Here is a 26,518-nt window from a genome sequence, read left to right as displayed (position 1 = left end):
TGTGTTTGGAGATGCTTCTGTTATTCACCTTTTTCCCTCAAGTGTATTTTAAACAAAGAACTGTATAATCGACTTTTTTCTTGTTTTCTTTATTTGTTTTCTCTCTTTTTTTATGGAGGTGTCTAGTCACATACAGGTCTTAGCAAGAAAGAAAGTTCGAGAAATCCAAGCTGCCATTAAGGTACGTCTGGCTTTGCCCAGTTGCAGGGGGCTTTTCATTGCCATGGTTACAGGCTCTTCCTTTGTTTTCCTCCCCTCCCCTTCCCCGCAGGTGTCTAGTCACATTCAGGTTCTTGCCAGAAGGAAATCTCGTGAGTTTCATTCCAAGCTAAAGGTATGCGCTTTTCTGCTTATGGGCTTGTTGGTTGCTGTGCGACTAAACTTCCTGTTTCCCGTGGTGACAGAGTGAATGCCTGGTGCTCTGATTCCCACTAACCCAAATCTTCACATGCTCTAACCCCCCTCCACCACCTCTCTGACCCTCACTCAGACATGCTGTCACTTGCCTGTCTACTTGGTTTCACTTTCATTCATTTACTTCTCTGTGCGGGCCCTTTGCTCAAAGTGTCCATGTAGTAGTGTACAACTAATGACACTTTTTAGATTTATCAACAACAACAAATTATTTCATTAAAATAATAAATAGGCAAATTGGCCAATAAGAGATTACAAAACAAATATCAAAATAGGATCATCACTTAAATGTGATAGAGTTGTGCCCAAGCCACAAGATATACTGAAGGGGAAATGTTATTGTTAAACAAAAAATAAGCAGTGCTAGCCCTTTGTGAGGATTCACTTAATTGTGTGGTTGGAAACTTTGATAAAACTATAGCTTTTTCATAATTTGTTGAAACTGAAAAAAAGCATCTTCCTCTGCCTTCCCCCCAGTGGTCCCATTGGCATTTTCCAGATTCCCAGTGCTATAAGAAAAAACCATCAGAGCCAACTCAGAAAGACTGTGACCTGGCCGCCGTGTTGAAAAACAGTCGAGCAAACTTTCGATCTGTAAAAAGACAATTTGAGTCTTGTTAAATTCCCCGACTGCAGCTTTGAGCACAGCAGGGCTGTGAGCTAAATGCAAACACCAGCCAGCTAACATGCTAACATCAATAGCGTCAATAATGTTTACTATTTTGGATTATCTAACTGATAGTGTAGGCATGAACGTTTGTACCAAATTATGACATTCCACCCATTTCATTCATAGCCACAAAAACCGAGCTCACTGTGGCACTAGAAGACAATTCTCCTTCTGAAGAGTCAACCAATAGTGACCATAGTACAGTACCTAATGAAACAAATAGAAATATTTCACTCTACAATTCTTTAAAATCCCCAAAAATCTATCATCTGTCAATACACGTGTGTAATGTTCACCGTTTCTTAATAATGTCACAAATCCACAATCAAAGTGTCCAAATGTTGGGAAGCATGCTGGCAATGGCTGTGGGTTAGCGGCTGAGAGCTGAAGGCCCGAGGATATCGGTCTGATGGCCGACTCTTTGTGAAGCGCTCTCTGCTTTCTTGTTTCTCCTTCAATCTGTTGATAACTCCAGACTGTCACAAAGCTATGGCTGTCAGCCGCTGTCCTTGCTACCAGTTCAGATGTCTTCAATTCAGAGCATTCTTGTCACTTATTTCAGCAGTAGTGAATTGCTTTTCACAATGCCACATTAATTTGGGAGAAAAGCATTGTGAAATAAGTCCTTTTGAATCATTTCAGATATTCTATGAAGTCATTCTGTATATCAAAGGCGCACTACCCTTGTGCCTTTTTTACCTTTTGTTCCAGGGAGCAGACTATACATTTTGACTTTCACACTTTGCTCCACTCCTTGTATTCAACACAAATGAATGATCCCTCATTAGTGTGTGTGTGTGTGTGTGTGTGTGTGTGTGTGTGTGTGTGTGTGTGTGTGTGTGTGTGTGTGTGTGTGTGTGTGTGTGTGTGTGTGTGTGTGTGGTGTGTGTGTGTGTGTGTGTGTGTGTGTGTGTGTGTGTGTGTGTGTGTGGTGGTGTGTGTGTGTGTGTGTGTGTGTGTGTGTGTGTGTGTGTGTGTGTGTGTGTGTGTGTGTGTGTGTGTGTGTGTGTGTGTGTGTGTGTGTGTGTGTGTGTGTGTGTGTTCTTTCCACTGTCAGAAGAAAAACAGACAGTTTTTGTATGAATCCCTGTGTTTTCTCATTTAAAGTAAAGTAGAGTTCAGGGGCAAAGAGAAATAAAAGTGTGCCTTTTTTCTGGGGGCATCGATGAAGACCTGCTCTTCCTGGTCTTGTCTATTGCATTTAAGTGAAATTACCGTCATTACTTTCTGTTGTTTTGTGTGATGACTACTGATCAGATTGTGAAAATGTCACCACAGAGACCAAGGATATTTTGTTAATGAAACAAATCGTAATCCTTTGGTTTTACAAATGTGTGTTTTACTATGTACTGTATAATGCTAGACTTTTGAATGGTTGAATACTCGTATTAAATGGATGTACATTAAAACCTTGTTTGTTTGCATTTAGGTTACAAACATGGTGAGTATTTATTTTTTGTTTGGCACGCCTTGTCCTTTAGCTGCTAGTATTGCATGTGTGCTCTTGCCATAGTGACACAGTAGCTGCTGCTCAGTGCTTTCCCAGTTTAGTGTTGTCTCTTTCCCTTTGTGTCATCATACCGTCGTCAAACTGTAGCTTGACTCTGCTCCACCATCATCTGTTGCCAGCATGCTTACAGTACCTTTTAGCTTCGACCACCACTGAGTCTGCATGAGTTTGCTTGTGTTTAAGGGTTTTCCACAGTCTTCTGCAGATGCACTGAATTAAGCAGGTTTAGTAAGACTTTAAATAGCTTGTGAAAGCACATTAACAAAAGACAACATCCAAAACAACAGACAGTGTGCAGTGTCCATTAACTAAGCATGGCCATTTGAAATTAATGTAGTAAATATACCCTGATGATAATTCAAAACAGAATAAACGAAAAAAAGGAACTAACTGAAGCTGTGAAATCCTCTTAACCAAGAAGCACTGGCGTCCTTCAGTCTTACTTTGTAAATCTTTACAATGTTTAGATGAGTTTTTTGAAATGCAGACAAATGCAGCCTTGATAAGTGCTGCTGAATGAGTTTTCATAATAATTGTATTTGTAGATAAGTCAACAAGTAAACTTTCATTGAAGTGCATACCACAGCTTTTGAATTGTATGGAATTCAATAGTCAGTGTTTGGCACATTCCTGCAAAAACACTTAAATAGTGATGGAGATGCATCTTCTTTCAACCTGCTTGCAGTGCACTGTTGAGAGAGGCTGCTGGTGCTTTTAATGTGTTTAGTCTGTTTGTTGCTACCTCTGCAACATGCCCCCCTCCCCCTTCTGTGTGAGCGCTAAGCCTTTTGTGACTGCTATTAAAGGACCAAGCCGTGAAGGACAAAGCCCTCCAGAGCATGGCCTCCATGTCCTCGGCTCAGATCGTCTCTGCCACGGCTATTCACAACAAGCTGGGCCTGCCAGGCCTCCCGCGCCCAGCCTTCCCCGGAGCAGGGGTAAGAGCCTCGTACTCACCCTACTATTGATCCATCCTGTCCAGCCTCACCCGGGCCGCCGAGAGGCCAACCACACCGTCACCCGCGCCAAATCTCATTACACACCACAGCTTTGCAACACTGACACTATCAGATAAGCACAAGATCAAAAGGAGTGCTATTCAAGATAACTACATCCACTAAACACTGAGCTGAGATCCATTTGATCTTGTTGCTAACAGCTGCTGCTTTGTTCTTTGGTGTCTATTAATATATGTAACTTTCCAGTTATGGCAGGGTATGATATCAGCTGGTCAACCAGGATCCTCACAAGAGTAAGTATTGTTCTTAAACTTAAAATGTACACTGTGGCATCAAATTCAATATAGTGTGCTTTAATGTTTATTTTATTTTTTACTAATGCTGGGTCTTTCTCTGTTCCAGTATAAAGCCTTTCACTCAGCAAGCCTATCCCATCCAGCCAGTCACAACAACCATTTCAAGTAAGCATTTACCTGATTACAAAACTGACCCAAAATATAAATCAAAAAACCCAAATTCTAATTCACAAAACATGCACAGACCACTCGTTTTTTGTGAATTAGGATTGATTGTAAGTGGACAATCCTGTCTAAAAGTACACATAGATGCTTTCTCTTTAAAGTCGGAAAGCAAACCATCTGTCTCATTGAGACAATGGGAATACAAATACATATTGATGAAACGTACATAAGTATGATTCATCAATATTTCTTTTTATGTGACATGAAAAAACGATGTAATTCATATTGTTTCTAAAGTTTCTGAATTGCTTTTTTGCTTTTCTTTGAAGTAAACAGGAATGTTGTCAGTAAAAAACATGTATGTCCTTGAAACGTCTCAAACAAGATCTTTGATAAAGCAAGAGTTTATTTTTTCTCCTGCTTCTGCTGTAAAGCAGCCCAACGACAGGACACATCTTATTACATTTATGTTTAGTGTTTATTTTTTGTTTTTGTTCCGTTATAACGCCTTGTCCGGAATGCTTTGGCAATACTATGTTTAAAATGTGGTCATGCCAATAAAGCCCTATTGTATTGTATTGTATTATTCTGGTGTTTCTGCAGGTTACGAGCCCACATCAGCTCCAGCTCCCACAGCACCAGCATGGCAGGGGCGCTCCATCGGTACATCCAAACTCCATCTGGTGGAGTTCTCCGCTTTCCTAGAGCAACAGAGAGACCAAGACCCAGTGAGTGAAGCATTATGCCAGAGCATGAAATATCCCTATCTCATGGTGTTCATTCCTACCTCTTATCCTCCTCTATGAATACACTGGGACAGTTTCCCAGGCAGAGAGTCAGCTGAGAGGAGGCCAAAACAAGCCGAGAGGGGCGAAGCCTGGCCTGCAGGGACACACAGCTGAAAACCTGCAGAAATAATGAGGGACTGTTTATTAATCAGTTCCTACAAGGCTTGCTACAAATGTATTAATGCCGCAGACTCAGCAAGACTATCCACACTCAAATCAGCTCCTTCACGTCTCACATTTCTTAAGCAATTTTTTATATTTCTTTACATTATGCTAAACGCTTTGTGGTTGTATCAATGCCGCATGGCAACAGCCATAAATCTTCCATTCAGCTTAATGCCTGAAATTGTTGCCTTTGCACTAAAGGCACATTGAAGAGGCTGCTCTGTGAGCTTTTAGACTGAAGCGCAGCGCCACATGACAAGAGATCCAAACAGTCACGACGAGGGCAACAAACCTGTGAAAATGTTATCCTGTGATCCGCTTCTGGCTCATATCGTGGGTTGGAGGTCTAACAGACCTTCATTTGTATTCACTTTGTGAAAGGAAATCCAAATATTGTCTGTTGACTGAGTAGAACAACTTAATATGTTCTTTAGGTAAAGCACTTACCTTTCATTCCATATTGGCAATTTAGATTGATTGTAGTTGCCTTTGATGCAGAAATATTGCTTTTTATGTGAGTGAAGGGTTTGATCTATCTTGGTCAGAAAGATGGAGATTTGTGTTTTATACGGCTTTCTTGTCTGTATATAAAAAAATGAAATAAAGGTTTATAGAATTAGTGTGAAGCAGTCTGGCATTCCCAGCTGGGGTTTATACTAAAGAGCAGATTGGTTTGTTTTTGGCTTCACTGGTGCAGAATGCCGTTTCCTAATGTGTACACTCACCATACAACCTAAGAGCTAAATAAAAAGCCATGTTGCCTAGGGTTATCAACATGAGGGTTTATTGTTACAATCACATATGAGTTCCCACTTGCCATACTGTAGGTGGATTGTGTTTCAGAACCTTTTGTGTTGATGATTCTCTGGATATTAATGAAATCATGTTCATTTTTAAGTATGTTTCTAATACAATGTATGTTTCTTTTCAGTACAACAAGCACCTATTTGTACATATCGGACAGACAAATCATTCCTACAGTGACGCCCTGCTGGAGTCGGTGGACATTCGTCAGATTTATGACAAATTCCCAGAAAAGAAAGGAGGACTGAAGGAGCTGTACGGAAAAGGTCCTCAGAATTCCTTCTTCCTAATAAAATTCTGGGTGAGTGTGAGGCAGTGTAACAGCTGAACTACATTTAACACACATCAGTAATAATCTCATTGTGACATGTTAGATGGCAGAATCAGGTCTGTCTTCAGTGGTTGGCTGTAATCAGTGTACACAGAGAAGATTGCTCTCTTAATGTTTGCAGAATGCACTTTGCTATATTTGGACTTGCATAGCAGGAGAGCGTTTGATCAAAGCTCTCGCTAATTCAATGTAATATCTCCAAACAATGGAGTGACCTGGTTGCACTCCTAATGGCTGTTTAAACATTGCATGTATTTCCTCCCTGATGCAAAATGCTAACTAGCGGCAGCCAACAAAGTAGGAGCGTATGCACTTGGGCCAAGTCCCCTCAAATTCCTTTTGAAGTGACCGACCAATCTACATTTCAAATGAAAGACAGAATCTGCACAATAATGAATGTATAACAGCTCTGCTTAATGAAGGAGGAGAATGTTTTAGGAGGACGTCTCCTCTTTTTGTATCCCTAATGAACAGGATGTTCAGGGCAGAGAAAGGCTGCCCTCCGGGAGCAGGCCAGTTCAACCTTGTATATCAGTCTTCTAACGCAGCTTCATTTAATCCTCTTTAGAATCTCGCTTCCAAAAAGGAACACATTTACATGATGTACTCGAGATATTCTTATTTGATGTGCGATTTGCATGTTCATTTCAACAACTCTTGATTAAGAAGGGGACTAAAAACATACATTTTTGTACAGCAGTTAAACCAAATGTTGACTTACTCCAAAAAGGCCAAAAACAAATGTTCAATATCACACTACATACCTATTGTATACAGAACTAAACACTAACCTTTATATGTCTTCTCGTGTAAGTATTCAAGAAATATGGAGCTGTTCAAGAAACCAAAATCACAACTAAAAGAGACCTCATTCCAGCGAGTGATCAGAAACACAACTCTGTTATTGCTGCAGTTCTTGGAACGGTGCTGTTTCAGCTTTCCTTTTGTTATAGTTCCCCGCCAGACAACAACCATTGTGCATTGCATTATGGGGGAACACTTAAAATGATGTAGTCAAAAATTGTCCGGCTGGTATATTTCAGTACATTTTCTGTACATGACTTAGTTTGTACACCAGAGAGCGCTGACAAGTTTATTATTTTCAAAAGTAAAACTAATATATTTTGGTCAAGGATCTCAAATTATTTTCGTTTATTTATTTTTAAATATTGATCAGATTTTGTTCTGCATGGGGTTAATTGCTCACAGATTATTATTTTCAAAGTTTCATTGGCTGTGTTACAGGTAATTCAGAGATCTTTATGAAAATCAATGGTTTTGATGGTTGTTCCCCAAATAATGTGCTTACACAAAGGTTTGTTGTGAAGTGCAGATGTACATAAGGATGTAGTTCATACTGTACACATCATTCCTTAATAAGTTACATTTTAGTGCTGGCTCATCACTTATTCTTTTTTTACTTAACTTCTTAGCTTATTGCATTTACCTCTTTTTACCATTTATGTGTGGTTTATTCCTGTAAATTATAAATAATTCTTGCAACTAAATGCTCTATTTTTTCTCCGGCTCCCAGGCTGACCTGAACTGCAACATTCAGGATGAAACCGGATCTTTCTACGGAGTCTCGAGTCAGTACGAGAGCTCGGAGAACATGACCATAACGTGTTCAACAAAGGTCTGCTCTTTTGGAAAGCAGGTGGTTGAGAAAGTAGAGGTACGGAAACAAATCTGTTCATTCCTACTGAACAATGGCTGTGACTTACAATGAGTACCGACAGTACAACTGTGTGGAGTTTAGGTTTAAAAACATTCTGTATAATTAATCAATTGTTTTCCTCTTGTTCTTCAGACTGAATATGCGCGGTTTGAGAACGGACGTTTTGTGTACCGGATAAGCCGGTCTCCCATGTGTGAATACATGATCAACTTCATCCATAAACTGAAACATCTGCCAGAGAAATATATGATGAACAGCGTGCTGGAGAACTTCACTATCTTATTGGTAATCACCCCGCTGACCTCAGGGGGCGGGATCCCATTCTTCTCCTTCTCTTTGCTGTCAGGGTGTGTTTGGTGGCTCCAGGTGGGGGGTGGGGGTCCGCAGGGCCTTGGGAAGGCTTCCTCTCGCTGGTCTTACATTGCTCTCATTCCTCAGGGGATGAAACACAGTGTGAAGAGGCTCATTATCTGCAGGGGGAAAGGGAGGATAAGAGGTGGCAGGAACCCCCGTTATTAGCCCTCACATGGGGTCTTAAAGTGTCATTCAGCACTTCTAAGACAGCAACCCAAAAAAAGAGACAGGCAGAGATCTTTACACGTAAAATCGCAACCAAGGCTGAACATCCCTACCTTAAGAAGTGTTCCCCAAAAGCACCATGTTAGAGAGGATGGTCGTAGATTGAGAAAAGCATTTTAGAAAGTCTGCTGGAGGAACCACAAATTACACATTTCAGTCTGAAGATCTGCACTTATATATTTCTTTACTTTGATTATGACTACTGCTCTATTACAAAATGGATAGGTCATCTTCAAAAGTAATGTCTTAAGAGCCACTAAATAAAATAGTTTACTTAATAAAAAAGGGACGTCCACCCAATAACTAACATTATGCTGCATATTCATCATGAACGATTATTAATACAAAACATTTACATCCATTGCTTACATGTATGCCCGGTGATGCATGTATTTTAAAAGATATAACATTAACAGACGGATGTCTAGTTACTTTAAAGTGTATTTAGTATTGTTTTAAGCACCATTCTTTCCTGAAAATGTATAAGGATTCAACTTTCGAAAGGAAAAACCCATAAAAAAAATACAAAAACATTGTAAACTTCCAAGATTGAAATCAGAAAACAGGACCATGAGCTTTTGCTGAGTTTTGAAATTGTATTAAGTCCTTAAATTGTGCGTTGTGTTGCAGGTGGTGACGAACAGGGACACCCAGGAGACGCTGCTCTGCATGGCGTGTGTGTTTGAAGTTTCAAACAGCGAGCACGGCGCCCAGCATCACATCTACAGACTGGTAAAGGATTGAGAGGCTCCCCCCTCCCCCCTCTTCTTTTCATGGATTTACCAACGTCAATCAAGTGGCAGTGCCTCTACCTGAAAGTCACACCTACAATGCTTTTTGGTCATGGTATCGGGTGAAGTCAGTTGTTATGAATGTGTTTTAATTTAATGTGTTTGTTATTTGACTGCAGCTGTGAATTGCGGTACAGTTGTTTTATGTTTAAATGCGGGAATTCTCTCTTAAAATGTTATCTTGGTCTCTGTTGGGTATACATGTGGCCGTTTTTAAAGAATTGACTAGATTCATTAAGTAAATGGAAATGTGTTTGTCGTCTTCTACTTTGTTGCGTAAACTAAGAAAAAAAAGGATGCTGGCCTTTTCTTTGAGTGGCCGGATGTGGTCTGTGTAATTTGTTTGAGTGTGTTTAGTGTGTCTGTAGTTCATCATTTGTGAGCATACATACTGTAGATATACAGACATGCAGCCACAGCTAATAGATTTCCCAAAGAAACTATACTGACACAACATACATTAGCACATAGACAGTTGTAACAAGTAGTTACAAATATTACAGGTATTTCTTTAAAAAAAACTCTGCTTTCAGTAGTACATGTATCTCCATGAAGCACTAACGTCTTAGACACTAACAACAGAAAGAATGCACTGTGAACACACTACAAACATTAGCCTGCATCTGCATCATAGAAGTCTTAAACTGTCTCACAATGCTAAGCTTCTCTGCTGCAAACATTTATTTTCTCTGAGACAACAAATAGGAGAGTTTTTAGGTTTTAGGCAGGTGAAAGTACTCAAAAAGTATCATCTTGTCCAAAAGCACTTTGGACCCTTTCCTGGACTTGCTTTGGTGATAAAAGGCAAGGTCCAAGTCGTTCAGTTCAAATATCGTTCCCCTCTGGGATCGCAGTGTAAAGACTCCCAGAAAGAGTGGTGCTGCCTTCAGGTCCACACTATGTTCCCATGTTTCTGTGGCCTACGCCGATCCCGAGCCTTAAACATGTTATAGCTGTGACAACTCCAAAAGATGCCACTTAAACTGTGATTAAAGACTCTATATGTTTGCGTAAGAAATCCACAATACTATCTGCCAAAGTGTAGATGTACAGTGCCTTAGAATACACTCTGACATTACCCTTTGCTTTTAAGTCTGAAATCAGTTTGTGGATTAAACAAAAATAACTCACCGCCATATATTCCTTCGTACACCTTCACATCCTGAGAAATTGTTTTCTTATAATTGGTACACTCCTAGAAATACAGTTGTGTTGATGTTAAAAGGCAGAACACTTATTTTGTATTAAGTTTGCAAATTTAAGCTCCAACTGTTTTCTCTAACGCTGTAACAGGTTCGATAGTTATCAGCCTTTTTTACAAGATCTATATAAAACACAGACTGACTGCCTTTCCCGTCGTAGAAGACCAAAAATACCGAGATACAGTCGATCTTTTGTCCTGTGCTGCATGGTAGCAAGGAAGTGCCTTTGGTTTAAAATGTCCTACTTCAAAAAAATCTAAGAGAAATTACAAATTAAATGTTGCTAGACCAAAAAATGAGACATAAGTGAAACCAATCACCGCTTTGCCTTTTTAAAGGACTGATGACAGCAAGAGGAGATCTGGGTAGTGGTAAAAAATAAAGGATATATTCATTTCTATCACACTAATTGATTTCACAACTGATGTATTTAAAGAAAACCTATTTCTTTGCTGATAACGTACAGCTGCTGACTGCATGCAGGATGTCGACACCACAGCTGTTTGCTTCGTGCACACTTGCAGGTTCAAGTGTTTTTAAAAAAGGTTTTTGGAAGTATGATTGTTTCTCCTGTGAAAAAACACAGAAATATAATGTCCCCTTGCAGAAACAGCCGTGATGTCGACGAAGGTTAGACACAAGTTTTATTTAATACTTATTCTACAGTACACTACTCATTTGAAAAGAATGTTTTGGAAAGCTGTTTCAGAAACTAGTTTTTCAAAACTGCTGGTGTGGACGAGGCCAACAAGGTTAATACTTTTCACTTTAAGGACCATAGCTACTCAAACATTAGCTGTTTTTTATTAAAATAAATATAATCATCTAAAGTATTTTAATGGAAGAAGCTCTAAATAATTGCTGACAATGTCTCTGGTGGATGCAGTTATAGTTCAATCATTCAGTGTTTTGCCACAGTCCTGTGGACACGGTGGACTTTCTTTTCTTATGTTTACCCAGTATCTGTTCACATTTATTGATTACTTATCGAGATGTTTTCCTATTGTACTTGTATACAGTTGTACTTGGTTTTGTGATGACATTGTCTGTATATTGCAAGCCTAATAACATGGTTATGATGTTGCTGCTGTACTGCTGGTACATTTTGACCTGTCGTTTCAACACTAGAACAGCAGGACTGATGCCTTCTGTGGCGCCCGGTGGACCATTTGGAGTAAAATGGACACATTCAATAGCTGACTCGAGGAATCATGCTACAAACATATCAGCAGTTTAGCTCTTGTTATTTGTAATTCTGTCGAAAGAGTAGGTACTGGTACCTTTTTTGTTTTATGACCATTTTCCGATGGTGGCTTTAACGTTATTTTTCACATAGCTCACGTATAGTTGTCATACACACGTTTGGGTTTTGTGTGCAAACTTGTTTTTTTGTAAAAAGGTGCTTTGTACAAAATGTTATATCTTAGCTTTTCTTGGTACAGATGTGTGATATCTTTTCGTATTCCAGGACAGTAAAGTGTTGGAGCGAAGGAGAGAAAGAAGCTCTGCTATGTTTCTGTGTTCTGCATATGGTCTTGTCTTTGCTCCGTAATATTATGATGCCTTCTTGACAATAGTAGATATTTTGTAGCTTTCTAGATACTTTGTATGTATGCAATATTGGAGTTAAATAAATCAAAAAATATATTGCCTTCTTTTGTTGTCACTAAGAAAGTAGTATAACATGACTGTGTGCATTGAGGCACCACTTAACTCTTAAACTGCAGGAACCTCCCACCAACAGCAGGTGGAGCCTGTTCCTGTATTTATGAGTTACCGTGGTCCTGGGTCACATGTCAAACAATATGTTAAGTACACTAATGTAGTTACAGGAAACATCACCAGAGGGAGACATTGTTTATTTCAAATTAACTGCATAATGATCTTCCTTCAACACGTAAAGAAAACCAATGAATACTAAACTATAACGTATTGTGCAGCACTAACATGTACAGTGTAATCAGAATCGATGAAAGCAGAAACAGTTTAGAGATTAAGTGATAATAATTATTCTGACCTGTTTATCTACAGGTATCGGAGAATATTGTGGTTGTTAACTAAACAAATATTAGCCCATTATTAAGCTGTCTATAAACGTTTATGATAACAAACTTACAACATCAGTAACTAATATTTGGTTGTTGTCAATGTAAAGCTCGTATTTTAAAACTCCCCTTAAGGTAATATGGGAATTATGTTCCTGTGTTTTTTAAGTAAAAGCTCTACAGAAAAAAGTTTTACAGAGGCAACTTTTTACACTGAAAGCAGACTAAAAAAGTGAAAGAGCACAAAACCAAAATCGTTCCTGCTGGATGTTTGAAGAAATACTTAGTTCAATAAAGCAACAGTGCCCATGGACCAAGAGAAGACTCAAGAGCGTGCACAGCTCCACCATGTGGTCATCTATTGAGTTTGAGTGATAACTCCTGTACTCCGAATACAATGTCATTCTGAAATAAATATCGTGGTGCTGCAGAGAAGTCTCGGCCTAAAAAAGGTATTCTAAAGACTTAATAAAAAATCCTTCTTTGAAACGGATCACCATGATCATTATAAAAGGTTTTTTTTAATGATAAAGTGAATTATGTTTCAAAATTCCCTATTACAAATCATATTGCTAAATCAGTTAAACACTCAAACAATCTCCTTTAGCACTACTGAGTTATACAAAACTATTCTTTCTATAATCTTCATGTGACATTTATACAATCTAATATAAATCCACAGAAGCAAACTGACCCTGAATACTTATATCACTAAACAGTAAAGTGTAATCCAGCAGAAGGTCACCGCTGCTCCACTGTAGTTGATTTGTGTCTCTGCCACACAGCCTGGATCCCTGCAGGAAGTGGCAGCTCTGCAATAAACAGTGTTTGCCTTAGATGACAGTTTTTCAATATTTGAAAGTAAGTCATTTTTCCTAGTTTGCAACGTAAAGAATCAGAACCTGTGTCTGGATCGGATGCATTCAAAAGATAAAGGTCAATACAACACTTTTTATATCCTTTAAAACAAATATATTAAAACATTTTTTAAATATTTCCTACTGCCTCTTGAGGCACTATTACTCAGCTTTCTCAGTCCTAGTTGGTCTATATTCTTGAAAACACACACTCTGCAGGTTAGGATTGCAACCAAGTGAATATTCGAATAATTCGCTCACCGCTCCGTTTACAAGTAACAAGCCTGCGAGTGGAAAACGGTACTGTAATATCTTTCAGGACCTTGACTCTCAGAGACCATCCTTATCAAACAGAACGTAGGCTACTTCAGATTACAAATGGTGCAGCTGTGAAAGAGGCCCGCTCTGTATGTACTGTGGATATGAAGAGCTCATTCTAAGGTTACAACATGATTTGGGGTTTTAAGTGAGACACTAATTTAATGAAATATTCACAACAGCCAATTTCTGAATAATTTATATTATTGCATCAAAAGGATTTATACATGAATGTATTCATCATTTAAAAGTGTCAGCTTTCTTTTACCATATATATACTGCCCAGTATCTTGTGAATTTAATCAAAAATATTAAACAGTTTTATATTGACCCATAGTGATAATGCTCTTATACCTCAGAGATTCACTTAGGGACCATCAATTAAGTACACTTTGAATGACAAAAAATGTGTTTTTAATACACTAGTCTTGGTTGTGTTTATTTGCCTAAAAGGTTGAATGATGCTAAATTAGTAATACATAAATTGCAATAGCTTCCAAAATAGGTGTACTACTCGTCCAGTGTAATAATACAATGCTGCATTGATTTGGAGGTGTTGTGTCACGTGGTATGGACCCTTTTTAACATCTAAAATAATCTTGTAAAATGTATGTTCATGACACATCAGCAAGCCATACATTGTGCCACACAAGACATAATTATTAGTTCAAGGATATTTAGTCGAATGTTCTCCAATATGGGCAAGTTGGCACCGAGGTTTTGAAAATAATATTGATTTTGTCAATCAAACAGTAATTTAATGTTGGTCCCTACTAGTGAAACCCTGTAATAAACAGTTAAGGCTCGTCTGTGAGCTAACGATGCTCTGACTGCAGACTGTCTCTGAAACTGAGGCGGAAAAAGCTGCTGGACCCGGATTGGATGTCTGTCAAATATCCAAAACTTCACCGCGCTAAACAAGCCAAAGACAATCGCAACTGGTTTCTGAGACCTGGTCATGTGATCACAGCAGAGGCAGTCTCATGAGGGCACAGCATAAACACACCGAAATCGTGCCTTATGGCCTCTGAAGTACACAGACGCCTACATGGTGCTCTCTAAACCCGCAGCTCCATCAGAAACTTCTCATGCTTCTGGGACGCAGCGCGCATGCACGCACAGGAGATGAGTATGGACACAGCTGCGCTTTTCTCCAGACATGCGGATTTAAATCTATTTTAAGAACTACTTAATTCTAATTTCTGTTGATAATAAATAGGGTTTAGCAGACATTCATGATGGAGCCGGAGGAGAGTAAGATATCAGTGTGGGTCTGCCGAGAGGAGAAGCTCGTCTTCGGCTTGTCAAAGCGCACAACCTGCGCGGATGTTGTCAAAGTGCTTTTGGAGGACCAGAACTCTCAACACGGCCTCTCCACAGCTGCATGCCCGCAGTCTTACTGCATCGTGGAGAAATGGAGAGGCTTCGAGCGGATTTTACCGAACAAAACCAAGATTTTCCGGCTTTGGTTCGCGTGGGGAGAGGAGCAGGGGAATGTGAAGTTCGTGCTGGTGAAGAGCGAGGCATCTTTGGCGAAACAAGGAGCCCGGAGCGCAGAGGCGCGGGTGGTGCTCAGCAAACAGAGCCCCTGTGGCACGAAGGGCACCTCGCGGTCTCCCATGGGTGGCATCCCGCCTGAGAAACAGCGTCGGGTCGTCAGGAAAGCGTTCAGAAAGTTGGAGAAGATCAACAACAAGAGGGCGCAGAGAGACGCGTCATCTGCGGAAAAGATGGAAACTTTGGTCCATGTTGTGATTTCTCAGGATCATACGATCCGCCAGCAGGTCCAGAGGATCACTGAGCTGGACTCAGACATCGACAGGTGCGAGGCAACGGTGCATTTTGACAGAATTAAGAGACATGGAGTTAACTATGTGCAGGAAACGTATTTAGTGGATGTTGCTGAGACAAAGGGAGACGGAGTGTGTTCAGCTGAGACTCTGGTCAAGTTTGAAGAGTATGTCCTGAATTGTGAGGAGGTGGTGAAACTACAAGAGGAGCTGTGGGAGCAGGAAGCCCTGATAGACATCTACACGGTGCAGATGCAGGAGGAGCTGAACCACAGCTGGATGCAGAGGAGGACAGTGGAGCTGCAGAGCAAAGACACACCGTCCCCCCTCAGCTCCGAGGCTCTCACAGCACCAGAGAACGAGCTGCTTTTGGAAGAGGAGAGGATCAGAACACAGCTAGATGTGAGTTCATACATTGGTCTGCGCCTCAACACGGATTTAGAAGCTATTAGGAGCGATTTAGATTTGACCCAGGAGATTTGCGGGGTGAGGGAGAAGGAGATGAGGGATTTGCTGGAGAAAGTGAACACTTTGGGCATAGATGAAGGGACGGGCAGTGAGGACGGGTGCAGCAGCCTCGGGACAGATGATAAGATGGGGATGATGAGCAAAAACGAGTGGGCCAGGGGTCTGTCCAAATCTCACAGTGTGAACGACGACGACTCGGACACTGGCTTAAGTTCCCTGCACAGTCAGGATTCAGACAGCCACCCAGTGTGGGAGTCATTGGTTTAGGGTGTACCATGATGGACAGACTGTTTTCAACTAGAATCAAAAGGACTTTCTAGAGTCTCAGGGATCCTATTGACTTTTGTAAACATGGATGACAACTGAGATTTTCATATGGTGTTTTTAAAAGAAACTGTTCATATGGCAACTCACATATCCCTATATTTTTTTAACATCTTGTTGTGAAGAACTACAACCGTCTTTGTTTTTTTAAGAAAGTTGTTTTAACATAAAAAATAAATGCTGTTTTTTAAGCTTGAGTTCACTTGTTTCTCTTTGCAATGACCCAAATCAGATTTGTGAAAATGTTCCAGTCAAAAGGGCAATGTTAAGAGATGACATGAGATGAAAAGCATAAATGTGCCACAAATACTTTGAGGCAGATGATTTCCACAGCCTACACCATGTCAATACACACTCAAAGCTTTTTATTTGCAGATTGTGAGCTGCACTGTGACCCAGACACTGTGAGAGAGTAAACCTCTTTGATGTGAATCATGAAGTCATAATAACGTCTGACAAAATCAGGCACAGACAACACAGGCGGTCTGATAGAGAGACGCACCGCAGCTTCATCCCCCATGATGTGTCCTAACTCAGAATGATTGCTTCTGAACTTTAAGAGAAAACATTGCAGCCAAACCTCTTCAGTGTAGTTTTTAAGAGCCTTTCAGAGTTTTGGAACAGAAGCACAAAGTCTCCACATTTAATATGCCAGCTGTTAAAAATCTTTGCCCCCTATGTTTCATAAATGTCCTGCACAGTTTCCCTGCCTAATACACAGTCACTTTAAGTGTGTGGTCAAGACAAAAAGTTCCTTCTCTTTTGTTTTTGATTGTCTTTCCTTCACTCCCTCTCACTCCTGACATCAAATTAGATATAATATGAGGTATATTTGGTAAGTAAGCTGTTCTTCTTCACTGTTCGTATTAATAAACACTGCCACGTATGAAAGTAGTGCTTATTGAGGAAGTAATTACAAAACGTAACGTTTTTATTAATTAGTTCCACTTTCAGTCACATTCATTCAGTCACAGCAGGCCTCCAATTAAATACTCAGCCTGCTTGGCTTCATGTTACTATACACAAGAGTTTCATCAAATATAGTGAACTGTGGGAAAGAGCGAGCATTGCTATGGGATCAGTACAATGCAGGTGATAATAGTAAATGTTTGGTATCAAGTGAAAAAAGGTTTGATCAATATACATCCATATTAATGACTGAAAGTCCTTCATGGCATTTTATTGTGTTCCCAAAATAGGCTTGTACATTTTCAGAAGCTAGTTAGTGCTTAATAAATATAAACAAGGTAGTCAGAGACCTGTACATATAGACAAACAAGTATAGTGTGACTCTAGCTGTGTACCATGATGACACCATATGACAAAGTTCTGAGTTTGATACTCCCTGAAACACAAGGCCTTTTTAAATAAACAAAGATGCTGTGTTTATTTCAACACAGTACAGGAGGTAACATCCCTGCTGCAGCAACTCAAAAGCACTTTCCATTATAACATTGATACTACTGCTCCTTCCTGATTTCATTCCTTTCAGAAAAAGTTTCCACACTCAGCGGGAAAGAATAAAAAACGTTTGATAGCATTAGAAAGAGTTTTGAGTTTCCACCCTCATTAAACCCTCTCCGAATACATAGTGATACACAAGACGAGACTAAAGTATACATTACTTCCTGTCTCCCAGGTGCCGTTTACCTACTTTAAAAAAGGTGTATTGAGTTATTCAAAACCACACGAAGGAGAATAGATGTTAAATGCTTTCTCAGCATATACAGTGACTGTGCAGAGAAACTGCTACATAACGGTCACATGTGTGAATATTGGAGAACCACTTGGAGTAAAGTCTGGGTTCACATTGTACTCAGTGATGGGGGTTTGGTTTTGTTTAGTACTGCAATTATATTATTACTCTGGTACTCCTCAGACACTTTCTGTTTATCATCAAATTATTGACAGAAAACGTCTTATGTTCATTATGATGAGCAGTCATCTAGACATAGGTTAATATGTAAATGATCTGCCAAACAAACATCAGGTGGCGTTAAACAAAGTTTAAAAGGTGAGAAAATAAATGAAGCAAAAAAGAGTAAGAAGGAAAACTTTGTTGTGATTTGTCAGTAACATTTTTTTTAATACTTTTTTTCCGGGTAATTGCTTCCAGACACTTTACATTTAATGTTCACAGTACAGACACTAAGCACACCAGCTAAAAAAAAAGATTTAAATGCAAACTAATATTCATGGTAAATGTGAATCGTGCCTTTTTTAGTAACTTAAATATTAGCCACTTTTAATAGCTTAAAGGTAGGGTATAGAATGGAGAAACCAGCGCTAGAATTTTCAGACTTCCTTACAGAGCCCCTCCTGCAACACACACGAACGCGCACATAACCAATGAGGGCACGAGATAAGTTTGTGCACAGATGGAAGGCTGAGAGGCAGGTAGGCCATCCAGTTATTTTAGCCGGGCTGGCTCAGATAACTGGTCGTGCTTTTTACAGCGCTACGGCTCCCACAGATTACATTTTTTAATTTATTCTCAAAGCATTTCATGTATTCATTGCTATCGGGATGTTAAGAGCATTCCATGGAATATAACAAAAAGTGTTTCCGAAGTGAATTATATTATATTAATTATATTAATATTATCAAATGAAGGTGTGTATTACGAGTTACTGATGCCAAATATCTGTGTTTCTCAAGGTAATATATATTTAAAATGCATCCAGACGGATAAACATTGGCGAAATCGGAGCCCTGTTGTTTTGTGATTAAGGTAAATTGAAGCAACTATTTGAGCGCTCATTTCAGAATAGCTGCCACTAGAAGCATCTTACAGACTGACCTAGCTCAGTCACTAAAAATGTAACAGCTCCAGTGTGCACTGAAGCAGAACTGCTTTTGGAGAGGGCTGCAGGCGGCTCATGTTAACTAATGGGTCCACAGCTGCTCATTTTCAGAGCTCTGATGTTTCTGTATGCAGTGACTCGTTTCTGTCTTGCTTTGCAGATGAGGTCGCACAGAAAGCTTTCTTCAAAAGGACACAAAAGGAAAATGATGAGTATGGACCTTGTGTTTTCCAGGGTAGAGATTGAGGGCGAGTTCTTGGACACATACTACACATTCCTCTGTCATGACATCAGGCTGCATCACACGCATGTTTTTATTATGGACTTATATTTACAAAATGTCAAAATTGTAAATAAAAAAAGATAATTCCTTAAAGCTGCGTCCAACCTGAAACCCAGAGATGATGAGTTCACAATCATTCAAACATACCATTGATCTATCAAAGAAGATGCTGATCAATCTGCTGTCATTCAACTTTTGGATTAATGGAAGTTTTTTCTGGGGGCCATTATTTAAGTTTCAGTTATAGTCATTAAGATTGAGAAAAATCTGAGAATGATAATGAAAGAAAGTGTTGATGCACTCTCAGTTTCCCTATCTGCCATAACATGTCTTGGACTATCTACTCTGCAGCAACCTTGGTCTTGTGTTTTTAAGAATGGACTCAGATACTGTCCATGTCTCATAAACCAATCCACCTGCTGTGTTAATCCACTGCCAGAGCAGCAGGTGTAACACAGTTCCTCACAGCAGGAATAACATTACCTCCAGGAGAGGCAGAAGTCCATCCCTCCATCCTGTCAGCAGCCTGGAACCACCTGTTTCAAGAACTTCACGTTGACAACGTGAAGTTCTTTAGCTTAGACAGATTCTAACAAGGCAAGGCAAGTTTATTTATATAGCACCTTTCAACACAAGGCAATTCAAAGTGCTTTACAAAAAACGAAAGACATTAAGAAAATGGCATTTAAAATCAGTCATTGAAAAGAAAAGATAATAAAATAAACATTAAAAGAATAAATACATGGATAAAAGTTACAGTGCAGTTTAAGATGTGAATAGTTCAATTAAAAGCAGCGACAAAAAGAAAAGTCTTTAGTCTGGATTTAAAAGTAGTAAAAGTGAGTTTGTTCCAGATATTTGGAGCATAATAACTGATTGCTGCTTCTCCATGTTTAGTTCTGACTCTGGGGACAGAAAGCTGACCAGTCCCTGAAGACCTGAGAGATCTAGATGGTTCATAATTTAGCAGGAGGTCAGAAATGTATTTTGGGCCTAAACCATTCAAAGCTTTATAAACCAGCAGCAGTATTTTGAAATCAATTATTTGACACACAGGAAGCCAGTGTAAAGACTCCAGAACAGGAGTGATGTGATCCACTTTCTTAGTGTTAGTGAGGACTCGAGCAGCAGCGTTCTGAATCAGCTGCAGCTTTCTAATCGATTTGTTTAGTGAGACCTGTGAAGACACCATTACAGTAGTCCAGTCTACTGAAGATAAAAGCATGGACAAGTTTTTCCAAATCCTGTTGTGACATTAGACTTTTAATCCTAGATATATTCTTTAGGTGATAGTAGGCTGATTTAGTAACTGTTTTAATGTGACTGTTGAAACTCAAGGCAAGTATTTTTCTTTAAATCACTCTTGACAAGCAATTACACAGATTTCACTTCAGTTCCTGTTTAACTGTCCACTGAGTGAGGATGTTAACATCCTTGGAAAGCTGGATAACAGAAACTTTAACACATCATAACATTTTACCATTGAAACTGCATCCTAACCTCATTCTGACATTTAATCTAAAACTATAACACATTCTTAACCCTTCAACAGCTCTTTGTAGGAGTATGGCCTTAATATTCCAAAACGTTTGCAAAAGATGCCCTGTCACTCAAATTGGTCATCACAAAGACATAACACGTCTATCCACAAATCACACATACAAGCCATCTTAAGTGTCCTTGTCCTTTGAATTTAGGGCAGAATCATTTTCAAACAAGGGGAAGTACTGTGTTACACACCCTGTGAATGACACACAGCAGTACTCCGCTCTCTCACGTGTCTCTCTTTTCATTCATCATTTTGTTACACAGAAAACCATAAATTAGCCTGACCTGATAGGAAAAAAGGCTTTTCTCTTACATGTGACCAGCACAAATGTAATGCGTAGTTTTCTCAGAGAAAAACATGAGCACATTCCTTGTCTTTTGTTTCAGAGGTGGAGTCTGTGTGGAGTCGCCCACTGGAGCCACAACTCAGTAATCTGAAGGGTCTTTCTCTGAAGCTATTTTACTAAGAAGACATAATTAAAGAGGAAAATGTTTTTGAGGTCAGTCATAATTCCAGCAGCCTGCCTCTTTGTGTCTATTATCGCATTAGTATATCCCAAAAATAAATGTCTTTCATTTCAACTTCCTGGCATGTCTTTAAACATGTACAACCCACATCCTTGTGCACACTAACAAAAACATGCCAAGCCCTCACAAAGAAAATGTCCCAGTCTTTGTCCTGGGGTCATCACAGGGTTCACAGGTCACGTTATCAGAGGTTAAAGTTACTGAAGCATCGCTGCCATCTGACCCTTTCTGCCCTGGAGGTCATGAAGGTGACCGGTGGGGAGGTAGGAGCCGGCGAAGGAAACACACTTTAAGCAGCAGGATGCCCAACACTGGATCTTCAAGGACAGAGCAGAGGGTCTCATGTGGGGGTCCGAGAGCAGCAGGAGCCCCTAGGTCTCTGCACGGCCTCTAAATCATGTCACCTGCAGTTAACTCCATAAAGATCTGTGGGACTCTTTCCATGGATCAACTCCACGTAAATGAAGAAATTACACCCTCAAGATTATCCTCTTCTGTGATGACTTCAACATGTCAGCAGGTGTTGTGTTGATGATTCAATTATAACCTGATTAGGGCAATCTACCAGGGGGTCAAATTCAAAGGAAGCTTTGTAAGAGACCTGTGTTACTGCCATGCACAAATTCATTTTAATATAAAGAATCTGAGTTTCTGAATAAATCACGATGGATACAACCACAGAATGTGTATTGGCTGGACAGTTTTTCTTTTTTTGCATTTGCCATTGAAGACCAAAAGATGGGTGACAAATGTTTTATGTTGTTTATTTATGGTCAACACTATTCATGTAAACAAAAAAAACGACTAAGGGTGCACACAGTGTGATTTTCATTAACTATTCAAAAACGATGTTGTTTCTAATTGATTGACAGATAATACCCTCAGAGATCTGAGCGATGAAGGGAAGATAGCTGTTAACAAAGCATATGAAGAAACTATAGTGCAGCAAAAGAATGTCCACACACACACACAGTTAGAATCATTTCAATCTTTTGTCTGTTTAATGTAAGCTTTCAACTTTCAAGCCTTAAATGTGTTAGTCACAAGAATGCCTCTGATATGTTGAAATATGTCAACCTACCTCAAACTTGTGTAATTAATTAAACTGAAATGTATTCGTTTTTTCTGTTGGCAAAGCAAATGTCTTTCAAGAAAAAAATGAACTTCCTCTAATGGCACAAGGAGCCGGAATGTTCTAATTCCCAGGAATGTGTCACTGTCTTCCTGTTGTTCCTTTGTCCGACATCAGAGAGTGACCTGCCATGAAGTCACTAATGAAGGTATTGACTCGAGAGCCAGGACTTCAATGTGAGCGCGGAGGTGTGAGCCACTCAGAGCACTTGGCCTGCTGCTCGCAGACCGGGGCCTCCAGTGTGCACTCATTAGACCTCTTTGTGGCGGTGGCAGGTGTGTTAATCCTGTAAGGCCGGGTGCTGACCCCGGGACCTCGCCTGTGGGATACTGTACAACCTTTTTCCGAGCCCCTCAAGGCCTGTCACCTCGTGTAGGAGCTGACGCAGCCCAGATCTGTCAACAGCAGGCTCATTACCCTCCAGTAAGCTTCTTCAGAGGATCACCACTGAGTATGCAGGCCTACTTTTTATTTACCAAATATTAGAAAAGCACAATAAAATACTGGTGTCAAAAAGAAGATACTGTAACAGAAGGTCCTGAGGAAAAATTAAACAAAAGCAGACAGATCTAGTATCAGAGTACGTTTAGTACTTCATATCTTTGATGTCACTCTCCCTGCGCGACAAATTCCACCTCGGCATGGCTCTTCAGTGACGCTCATTACAGTGCATGACTTCAGTGAGTGTGTGATTGGCATGAGATTAGGTTTTGTTAACTTTCAATTGGGGAAGATAAACTTTAAATATTTTCGGACGGGATTAGGGGGTTTTCTTAACAGGCAGAACAAAAAGGGTGTTCACTTGTCTAAGTTTGTGTTAAGACTTCAAAACATGCTTTTCAGGAATCATTAACTGTTTAAGGAAAACATTTGAAAGATAACTAGATGTGTGGTCTTAGATGTGTGGTCATAGACCACAGCGGTCTGCGATGGTGATAGTAAAACATCCATAACATAACAGAAGTCTTCAGCCATGCGAGTGGCTCTGAGGATGTATTTGGGACAGCTTTTAGCTAAAAGCTAACACGTAACACGGTCAAAACCAGAATGCTAACACGCTTTGTAGCATACAATGCTCTACCATGTTCAATAATAATAATAATAATAATAATAATAATAATAATAATAGTAATAGAGTAAATGAGAACATTCTAACTGTTGCTAATTTGCACTAAATGCAGAGTATAAGAATGTAATGCCTTGTATAACTGAAAAATGTGACCTTTGACCAAAATCATCAAGATTATTTCTAAGGAAGATGTCTTTCTTGGAAATCAATCCAACAGGCGAAATGTTTTAATCCGGACTAAAGTGGTGGACCAACTGTCCTCTCAGGAGTTTTGCAGCTAGCATGTCTTTTACAAAAATATCCTAGGAAGCCAGGGAAATCTGTTCGGTTGGAATATTACAGTTTGATGTAGAAGCTCTTCTAAGCAGACTCTCAATGACTCTTTGCATGGCTTCTCTTGGTGGCAATGTTTTCAAATGTAATAAAATAGTGTATTAAGGTTTAGTCTATAACCACAATACACACATTGCATTTCACAAGTGTTTAACAGCTTCTGGTTGTCAGGGCCAAAAGGTGCCACACCCGTAAATGATGAAAAGAGAGCTGTAGGTAAATTATGTTTATCTTCTGTGACAACACACAGACCATCTCTTATCGTATAACAGAGGGTGTGCTTGGTGTATCAGTTTCATAAATACTCACGAAGATGTCTGGGTGTTTGTGAAATAAACTGAATTATCTTCCTCTCCATAAAAGTGAATAGACTCTGCTCTAGGCCAAACAAAAAAAATCACAAGATCTTTTCTCCAGAACAATTGCTGTAACCCCTTCCTTATCATCTAATGGGATAGTTTGGTTTCACATACAATGGGAATGGGTGTGTTGCAGCACTTTGTGGGTCATACCATTTCTCCTCTTGAAACAAAAACATTGTGAACAGTGGAGACTGAAATAGGATCAAACAATAAGGATGTAGCAAGTTTCTGATTTGGTTGCACCTTTACAATGCAAGGATAATAAAACATTTTGACAGGAGCAGTTGTCAATCTGCTGAAAACTGTCTGCGGGTGCCTCACACGATCTGTAACAACCTCTTACACAGCAGGCATGTTGATAATAGCAGGAAAAGCACAGATGTTATTAATAACATCAGTTTCATTGCACTAACTTCCTCACATGCATTTTTAGAAGTCCCTGTAAGTTTCCTTATTATCATAAGGAAGTAGCCGAGAGAGGAAAATGCCCCCATCGCCATCAACGCAACTACTGTGGAGAGAGTCTTCAGGTTCCTCGGTGTCCACATCACTGAGGACCTGACATGGACTCATCCCACAAACAGCTCGACAGCGGCTCTTCTTCCTCCGCAGGCTGAGGAGATTCAACATGGACTCCAGGATACTCTGCAACTTCTACAGGTGCACCATAGAGAGCATCCTGACCGGCTGCATCACGGCCTGGCACGGCAGCTGCACCGCCCTCAACCGTAAGACTCAGGAAGAACGATACGATACGATATTACTTTATTTGTCAGATCAAGTCTGAAATGTGACTTGCGTCACAGCAGCTACATGTCCAACATCAACAGACAAGTATCCAGACACAATACATGAAACACAAACAACAAACATTTAACATAACAGCACAATCAGTGAGAGAAAACATGCTCAAAGAGCCTTCAGTGTGCATTTGATCTGGGAAGAAGGTCCACAGGATTATCAAAGACCCCCACCACCCCAGCAACAAACTGTTCTGTCTGCTGCCGTCTGACAGGCGGTACCGCAGCATCAGGACTAAAACCACCAGACTCAGGGACAGTTTCATCCCACAGACCATAAGAATACTATAGTCCTGAGTTTGCACTATTTTTATTGTCGTTTTTTACGTCTTATATATATTTATTTTGCATTGTTGATGAACCTGTGACCCAAGTTTTTCATTCATTACTTGTTAGACGCTTTTATCCAAAGCGACTTACATACTCAATACTGTGGGCAATCCCCACAGGAGCAATTTGGGGTGAAGTGTCTTGCCCAGGGACACAACGACATCATATGACATTACACCTTTTGAATCTTTGAATATTATTGGTTTGGGATTTATGCAACACAAATGCCATAAAGTGGTACCGTCCCTGATGATACACTCCCTTAGTCACTGTAGATAACTGGAGAGTAAACGCTGATTATAATCAGGATAGGAAAGTTTACAGTTTGTCACCCAGTTCAGTCATCATCAGCTCATCATGTCTGGCTCATCCTCGTCTTTGGCGTCACTCTGGACCGAGCGCAGGGTTCATCCAGAGACTATAGATAATGAAAGTAAACTACATCTCCAGTGAAGATAATGCCCATTAACTTTGTAGAGAGTATGGAAAACCAAATATCTGGGCCAATTGCTCTTTTTGCAGAACTGCATGTTCAGGTTTAGGATAAAAGTTAACATATCATCATAGTAAGTATTTAATAGTCTAAATGAGCAGGACTCCGATGGAGGAATTACAAATCTGCTTATTATAAATCAATTTTCTACACAGCAATAACACAAACCTAACGTGAAACATTGTGGCTTGTTAATCTCATCTATAATTTAATAAGATTGGAATATGCCAGAAGACTCTGCGTTGTGTGTGAACGAGAAGCAGGAAAGGGGACTAGAGCAAAGTCATTTTTTTTGTTTATGTTTGCTTCTTAAGTTGCACAAATTACAGAGGCAACACCACTTATGTTTGTTTAACAGTAAGATATCAAACAATTTATTTGTACATGAGACAACCAAGTTACAATAAACACGGTGAAATGTATGAACTGATTTTGTCTTTTTAACTGCAAAGAAGAAGGGGGAGAAGCTGCTGGTGCATAATTTACATTTGACTTATCAGTATTTTAAAAACAGACCTGACACAGCTTGCCACTGGTGTGATATCTGACCTCGAAAGGTCATTTTTACAACAACACAGCGACTGCACAGCTCGTCTGAAGGCCAGAGTTTACCATATTATTTGATACTGATTGTTTAACAAGTCTTCAAAACATGAACTATGTCTGCCTCCAGAACCAGACG

At 39.8% G+C, this 26,518-nt stretch overlaps 2 protein-coding genes across 5 annotated transcripts in view; both read left to right on the top strand.

The window, feature by feature from the left end:
* The window catches only part of tead1b (TEA domain family member 1b), a 46,096-nt gene extending 34,089 nt beyond the window's left edge, over positions 1-12,007 (top strand). Inside the window, exons 5-15 of one of the 4 annotated variants that reach the window (XM_034196965.1) lie at positions 119-181; positions 272-334; positions 2,514-2,525; positions 3,401-3,532; positions 3,800-3,846; positions 3,956-4,014; positions 4,618-4,742; positions 5,899-6,072; positions 7,637-7,777; positions 7,913-8,065; positions 8,990-12,007. In XM_034196965.1, coding sequence (XP_034052856.1) covers positions 119-181; positions 272-334; positions 2,514-2,525; positions 3,401-3,532; positions 3,800-3,846; positions 3,956-4,014; positions 4,618-4,742; positions 5,899-6,072; positions 7,637-7,777; positions 7,913-8,065; positions 8,990-9,103 — 1,083 coding nt within the window. In that variant the 3' untranslated portion in view covers positions 9,104-12,007. Of the gene's footprint in view, positions 1-118; positions 335-2,513; positions 2,526-3,400; positions 3,533-3,799; positions 3,847-3,955; positions 4,015-4,617; positions 4,743-5,898; positions 6,073-7,636; positions 7,778-7,912; positions 8,066-8,989 lie in introns of all 4 variants that reach the window. The other 3 variants (XM_034196964.1, XM_034196966.1, XM_034196968.1) reach the window with 3 other exon arrangements.
* Positions 12,008-14,615: 2,608 nt separating this feature from the next.
* rassf10b (Ras association domain family member 10b) lies at positions 14,616-16,351 on the top strand. The gene has a single exon (XM_034197034.1). The coding sequence runs from the start codon at positions 14,808-14,810 to the stop codon at positions 16,095-16,097; it is 1,290 nt and encodes a 429-aa protein (XP_034052925.1). The 5' UTR covers positions 14,616-14,807; the 3' UTR covers positions 16,098-16,351.
* Positions 16,352-26,518: the final 10,167 nt, after the last annotated feature.

Source organism: Gymnodraco acuticeps, unplaced genomic scaffold (assembly GCF_902827175.1).
Source record: "Gymnodraco acuticeps unplaced genomic scaffold, fGymAcu1.1, whole genome shotgun sequence".
Lineage (NCBI taxonomy): Eukaryota > Metazoa > Chordata > Actinopteri > Perciformes > Bathydraconidae > Gymnodraco > Gymnodraco acuticeps.
This window is presented reverse-complemented; position numbering and strand designations above follow the sequence as displayed.

Coding starts and splice junctions, on each gene's coding strand:
- rassf10b (XM_034197034.1), top strand. CDS start 14,808: ATGATGGAGCCGGAGGAGAGTAAGATATCAGTGTGGGTCTGCCGAGAG.